Below are 6,910 nucleotides of genomic sequence, written 5' to 3'. Positions count from 1 at the left end.
GGCTCCTGGTGGTCTTCCGGGTGCGCTTCAAGGTGTTGGTGACCACCTTTAAAGCGCTCCATGGCTTAGGGCCTGAGTACTTACGGGACCACCTTCTGCCACCGATAGCCTCCCACCGGCCAGTTCGCTCCCACAGAGAGGGACACCTCAGGGTGCCGTCCGCCAGACAATGTCGGCTGGCGACCCCCAGGGGGAGGGCCTTCTCTGTGGCGGCGCCCACCCTCTGGAACCGTTTGCCCCCGGAGATACGAAGGATACCAGATCTCCGGGTCTTTCGCCGTGCCCTCAAAACTTTTCTTTTCCATCAAGCAGGGCTGGCGTGAAAACCCCCCCCCCCACCTTTTTAGCTCTTTTTAGTGTTTTAGCTTTTTAAGTGTAAATTGGGTTTTAATTGGATTGTTTTAAACTGTGGGCCATAGCTGTCTAATTCTTTTAATTGATTTTAAATTTTGTATTGGTATGTTTTTTATCCTTGGCCGTGCACCGCCCTGAGTCCAAATAGGGGAAGGGCGGTATATAAATTGAATAAATAAATAAATAAATAAATAAATAAATTTAAAGGGAGAAAAACTCAAGCAGGAGACCCTATACCACGGGTGTCAAACTCGAGGCCTGCGGGCCCATTCTGGTCTACCCAGTGCAAAGAGGAAACCTGCCAGGAGTTTGGGGAGTGGCGTCAAGCTGGCCACGCCCACCCAATTGGCCACACCCATCCAGCCGGCCACTCCTCCCCCCCGCCTCCCCCCCCTCCGAGGTCAACCACAGCCCTGATGCGGCCCTCAATGTAATTGAGTTGGACACCCCTGCCCTAAACCATTTCAGACAATTGACTGCCCCGTCTTTTCCTAAAAAAACCCTCCAAGGACCGCATTTGCTTGGCTCTTCTGGCAGCTGCAGCACACAGCTGGCTCAGGCTTCCATAGTGGCCTAGTGTAGGCCCCTCTCACAGGGACGATAGCTGTGCATTAGCAAAGCATGGTGCTCGCAGGAGAGAGGGCACAATCGGCTGATGGGAGAATTGGCACGGTCTACGTCTCCCCACCTGCACCCCTCCAGGGAAGCCCAGCCCTCCCTCTCTGGGGCGTGGGATCTTAGGGGTGTTGCAAGGCCACGGTCCCCCCAAAAAAGTCAATTCCCCGCCCCCCATTTTCGGGTTTAATGTTCCTAATAAAAACAACTCCAGTTTAAGTTCTATCTTTTGTTGCGTAATTTCTTCCAGCCATTTTTTAATTTTACACCAGTAATTTTTTTGTATTGGGGCTGGGCTTCCCTGCGGTGGAATACATATTGTTATGTTTGTCTTGTTTTTTAATCGTTTGCTTTTCTTCTTTTTTTTTTCTGTTGTTTTTAAAGGTGAAAAAATGCATAATAAAAACTATTTTAAAAAAAATAAAAGTCAAGATGTCAGCCGCAACATTGTGGTGGAAACTCTGACGCTTTGTTGCAAGGGCCATTGTGGCTTTAGCAATGATTCTGGAGAGGACTACAGGCACTCTTCCCAGAGTGATTCGTTGCCTGTGTCAGGTTTCGAGGTCGTCTCAAATAAATTGCATTTCAAACAAAGTCTTTGATGAAAAACCCCCATTTATTAAGCACGACATTCTAACTTCGACTCCATCATAGCCAACACTGACTTCCTGACCCAAAACCCTCCCTTTCCTTTCCCCACTCTTCTGCACTCATTGGCCATCTTCCAAGTCATTCTACCCCTAATCTATTGCTCCAGCTCAAAGGAATTTCCCCCCTCCCATCCCATCTCCTAGGGGATATTATCTCCAGGGAAAATAAGTAGGTGAAAAGTCAAACGTTCCTTTCCAGATGCCTCCGCCTCTCCTTCTTATGTCAGCACTAGAGTAAATGCAGCTTGAAGTGCTGACAGCCTGAATTCTGCAGGATGTCCTTTCTGGGACCTCACCTTGGCTTCTGTTCCCTTGGCTAAGCACACGGCTCCTTCTTTCCCCTTTTTATAGTGGAGTTCCCCAACCCTTGGGCCCAGGGATGAAATGCTCCCAGTTTGGACCGGATTGCCCAATCCGGTAGCGATGGCAGCGGGTCGTTCGGAGAACCGGTAGCAAAAATCCCTGCGCCCCCCCCCCAATGCCCAGCTGAGCCATGCAATCATCAGAGGCTTTTTTTAATTTTTAAAAGCATTTTTTCTACAACCTCTTCGGCCAAAAAAATGCTTTTAAAAGTAAAAAAAAAAAAAAAAAGCCTCTGACAATCAGGCAACTCAGCTGGGATCGTCAGAGGCTTTTAAAAGCATTTTTTTTACAAAAATGTAGAAAAAATGGTTTTAACCCCCACCAAGCCACGCCCACAAAACCGGTAGTAACAAATTTTACATTTCACCACTCCCGGGGCCACGAACCAGCACCAGGCCATGGCATGCCAGAAACAGGGCTGTGCAAACAAGCCAAGCCAAAAATCCGCGGGATGCAGGCAGGATGCAAAACCCACGTCCCCCTCCGGTCCACGGAACAACCTCTCTCCGTGGAACCGGCCCCTGCTGCCCAAAAGGTGGTTTCTAATTGCCCGCCCAGCCTCGATTGTTTTCTGGGGGTCCTTCTTAACATGACTCAGAATGTATGTAGCACCGTATTTGGGGCGGAGGGAATCTGGCCAACGCACAATAAAAGGGAACGAATTTATTTTCTCTCAGATTCAGAAAATTTCGTTCGGTTGGAGCTGTCTAGAATCGCATTCGCCCTTTTTTTTCTGCAGCCAGATGACAGTGGTGGCTCTGGGTTGCAGTCGATGTGTTTCCAGGACTCTTTTCCATGCGTGCCATTGATCAGCTGATAAAATCTCTTTTATCTTGCATGCAGCTGATTTTAATTGTCTTGGGAGGGAGGGAGGGAATAGAATGATGGAGAGTGGAACATAAAATAATAGGATTGAAGGGACCTTGGAGGTCTTCTAGTCCAACCCACTGGCTGCAAGCAAGAAACACTATACCATTCCAATCAAATGACAGGGAAGGGAGGGAGGGAGGGAGGAAGGAAGGAAGGAAGGAAGGAAAAAATGAGAGAGGAAAGAGCGAGGGAGGGAGGGGGAGGGAGGGAGGAAGGAAGGAAGGAAGGAAAAAGTGTGAGGAAAGAGGGAGGAAGGGAAAGGAAAAAATGAGAGAGGAAAGAGGGATGGAGGAAGGAAGGAAGGAGGAAGGAAGGAAGGAAGGAAGGAAGGAAGGAAGGAAGGAAGGAAAAAGTGAAAGAGGAAAGAGCGAGGGAGGGAGGAGGGAGAGAGGAAGGGAGGAAGGAAAAAGTGAGGAAAGAGGGAGGAAGGAAGAATGGAAAGGAAAAAATGAGAGAGGAAAGAGGGACGGAGGGACGGAGGGACAGAGGAGGGAGGGAGGGAGGAAGGAAGGAAAAAGTGAGAGGAAAGAGGGAGGGAGGAAGAATGTAAAGGAAAAAAAGAGAGGAAAGAGGGACGGAGGGATGGAGGAAGGAAGGAAGGAGGAAGGAAGGAAGGAAGGAAGGAAGGAAGGAAGGAAGGAAGAAGTGAGAGAGGAAAGAGCGAGGGAGAGAGGGAGGAGAGAGGGAGGGAGGAAGGAAGGAAGGAAGAAAAAAGTGAGAGGAAAGAAGGAGGAAGGAGGAATGGAAAGGAAAAAATGAGAGAGGAAAGAGGGATGGAGGAAGGAAGGAAGGAAGGAAGGAAGGAAGGAAGGAAAAAGTGAGAGAGGAAAGAGGGAAGGAGGGAATTCCTCAGCCAGTATTTATGGACTTGAACTCCCAGAATTCCCAGAATTGGCTGGGGGATCAGTCTTAAAGTTGCCCAGGTTGGAGCCCCAGCCCCTGGACCATTACCAAGCCAAGGAAGGGGTGGAGATCTGGGGAGGGGTAGCCATTTCTGAAGCTGCTTCGGGTTTCATTTGGGGATCCAGTAGAGGGAAGGAGGTCAAGGCAGCCGCAGAGGAAGGCCCTTCCTTCCTCTTCCACAAGAGCCAGAAGATTCGGTGTTGCGGAGGGAGGAGAGAATAGTTCTGCTACCCAGGCGCTCCACAACAGGCCTCAAAGTTTTGAACCCCTGAGGTCCTTGTAATTGTCCGGATGCAATGACGTTAGGATCAGAGGTGGGTTTTTCAGCAGGTTCTGACCAGTTCTGGAGAACCGGTAGCAGAAATTTTGGGTAGTTCGGAGAACCGGTAGTAAAAATTCTGACTGGCCCCGCCCCCATCTATTCTCTGCCTCCCGAGTCCCAGCTGATCGACGGGAGGAAATGGGGATTTTGCAGTAACCTCCCCTGGAGTGGGGTGGGAATGGAGATTTTACAGTATCCTTCCCCTGCCACGCCCACCAAGCCACACCCACAGAACCGGTAGTAAAAAAAAAATTTGAAGCCAACCACTGGTTAGGATGTGATCCAATCTCTTAATGCAAAACTTTACTGAATACGGTACATCATTTTCGGCACAGATGAGGGCAAAACCCGAGCTGGCTAATTCCTGCGTAAGATTCTCCCTCCCCCTATTAGACCAGGTCACATTGTCCAATTGAGTCTCATTGTATTGTTATGAGAAAAAGTCTTTGGCTCTGGCAAACGCCTGCCAAAGCGACCTTGGTTCTCACAGCTGTCTTCTGGATGTCAGAAGCCTGCATTCCCTCTCCCGTAGTTCGTTGGCAAAGCTGGGAAGCAATAATGGCTGCAACAGCAAAAGCGCACCGTTAACTTAGTAACCCGGTTGTTAAGCGAATCTGGCTTCCCCATGGACTTTGCTTGTCAGAAGGTCGCAAAAGCGGAGCACGTGACCCTGGGACACTGCGACCGTCATAAATATTGCCAAGTGTTTGTATTTTGATCATGTCATTGTGGGATGCCACACCGGTCATAAGTGTGAAAAACAGTCATAAATCACTTTTTTGCAGTGCCGTTATAACTTTGAACGGTCACTAAACAAAGGGTTGTAAATCGAGGACTATCTATAGCTTCACACAACAGAGTTTATGATTTAATTCATAGGCCACCCAACTCGCAAACAACTTTGGACGGCTTACAACTAAGAACACACACACAGGAAAGCATTTTAGGGATACAACTGATAAGAGGAAAATATTTGTAGCTCAGAGTTGAGCTGTGAGATCCTTAGTAACATCCTTAACTACAGCCCTGGTGATATTAACTAGTTGGGCAATGAAATATCTGCAACAAAACCACCAAGCTTAGAGAGCACCAAAAATTCCACAGAAAAAGAAACTCGGATAAGCAGGGATTAACACCAGACAAACAATCAAGCAATACCTTAATCAAAGAACTACCAAGAGAAAGACTGCTCCTCCGCCAACACTGACAGGACAAGCCACTTATATATAAACAGAGAGCAAACCCCACACCTCCTACTAGCACTGATGATGTTGCCTAGTTGGGTAATGAAACATCTGCTGGAAAATCCCAAAGCCCAGAGAGCTCCCAGGACCCAGGACAAAGATGCCACCGATTGAAAGGGCAAAACATTCAAAAGGAGACCCAAACAAACCGGAGCCCCACGGATACTCTGCCCCCTCCCTGTGATAGCCAGGACCCAAATGGACTTGGAGACATTGTTTTGAAGGGGTGGGTGGGTGGGTGGGTGGGAAAGGAGAGACCAGGGAGACCCAGGAGGGGCCAGCCATGGACAGATCCTAACTGCCACACAAAAGGCAGAGCTTGAATTAGACTGTCAGGGCGGCCATCTTGCCTTTTTTGACAGCCCCTGCAGGTTTCAGGGATGGGGGAAGGACACACCTCCGATTTGGGGGAGAGCCCTCTCGGTGCCCACATATTTCTTTCCTTCCATAGATGTGACTCTTGGAACATCCAAAGGAGGACAATGGGTGCCCTCGACCGTCTGCCCACCCCAGAGACCGTTTGCCCCATCTTGGTTCTTTCCATTACTTCTTTTGCCCACCCTTCCGCCCCCAGCCCCTTCCTCTCTCCCACACACCCCCGCCCTGCTGCCCGTCCATCCATCCATCCATCTGTCCCACAGGGGTCAAGGGATGCAGAACCTTAAAGGACCCACCTGGAACCCGTTCCTGAGTAACCATGCAAACAGAAGAAGGGTGCCCATGGCAACGGACTCCAGGAAGCCACGCCCCTCCCTCCACGGGGGTCCAGATGGGAAGACGGTCCTTCAGCCCCCAGAAGGAGCATGCAGCAGCCGAAAGTCTTCTACCCCCAGCACGAGACCTACGCCTCTCGACCCTTAGAGCGACCGGACGGGCAGCAGCACCCCCGAGGGTTTCCGGCGTTTGTCCTGCCCGAAAACCTTGCCTCTGTAGGTAGGCATCCCTTGCTTGACCCATAGCCGGAGTGGCAGCCCTCGGGAGGGCTCATCTATGCCTTCCCTGGCTTGGACCCTCTTCTAGGAGGGCACAGTGCCCCATTGCAACTTCCTGGACCCAGCCGGACCCAGCTGACATCTCCAGGGAGCCCTCAGCTGCTGCCCGAGGAAAGGAATTAATCTGTTTTATGGGTTAATTTTCCTCCTGGGTTCATTTTTAATGGGGCATCTTTGCTTTCCTGCCCCCCTTGAAGGGGCAGGGGTGCAATCCCCCTCTTTCACTGCTTGGACCCCCCATCCCACCCGAGGGGATGCCCTGACAGGTGAAATTCTCGGCTGGGCCAGGGGTGGTAGATTTGCACCATTTCTGCCAAGAAAGAATCAATCCGGACCCCTTGCTCTCAACATTGACCCCTCTTGAAATTCCCTGGTGGGACTGGGGGGTGGGTTTAAGATGCCCCTTCGCCCAGGATGTAGCTGGTTTCCTACCACCCCCTTTCCCCCTCCCAAAAATTCAGTCTTGGAAGGAGACGCAAAACTTCTTGCAAACTTCTGCAGCAGTGAGAAACCTGTAGTTGATGTAGCCTTCTGTTCCATGTTTTTTTTCCGATTGTCTCACTGAGGAAAGTTTGAATAGCAATTGCAACCTTCACT

The 6,910-nt window shown here is 50.1% G+C and overlaps 1 protein-coding gene and 1 long non-coding RNA gene across 3 annotated transcripts in view; one reads left to right on the top strand and one right to left on the bottom strand.

The window, feature by feature from the left end:
- Window positions 1-4,347: 4,347 nt before the first annotated feature.
- LOC132709796 (uncharacterized) lies at window positions 4,348-6,036 on the bottom strand. Its single transcript, XR_009620781.2, has 2 exons — window positions 5,996-6,036; window positions 4,348-4,639 (listed from the first exon to the last, which is right to left on the bottom strand). It is a non-coding gene; the product is annotated as an uncharacterized LOC132709796 (long non-coding RNA).
- Window positions 6,037-6,048: 12 nt separating this feature from the next.
- PRR22 (proline rich 22) overlaps window positions 6,049-6,910 on the top strand; it is a 6,030-nt gene continuing 5,168 nt past the window's right edge. Inside the window, exon 1 of one of the 2 annotated variants that reach the window (XM_034407370.3) lies at window positions 6,049-6,254. In XM_034407370.3, coding sequence (XP_034263261.3) covers window positions 6,125-6,254 — 130 coding nt within the window. In that variant the 5' untranslated portion in view covers window positions 6,049-6,124. The remainder of the gene's footprint in view (window positions 6,255-6,910) is intronic. The other variant, XM_087893029.1, reaches the window with a different exon arrangement.

This window comes from Pantherophis guttatus, chromosome 1, assembly GCF_059756535.1.
Source record: "Pantherophis guttatus breed Tessera chromosome 1, ASM5975653v1, whole genome shotgun sequence".
In the NCBI taxonomy this organism is placed as follows: Eukaryota; Metazoa; Chordata; class Lepidosauria; order Squamata; family Colubridae; genus Pantherophis; species Pantherophis guttatus.
Note: the sequence above shows the minus strand (reverse complement) of the source record. Positions and strands in the feature narration are given on the sequence as shown.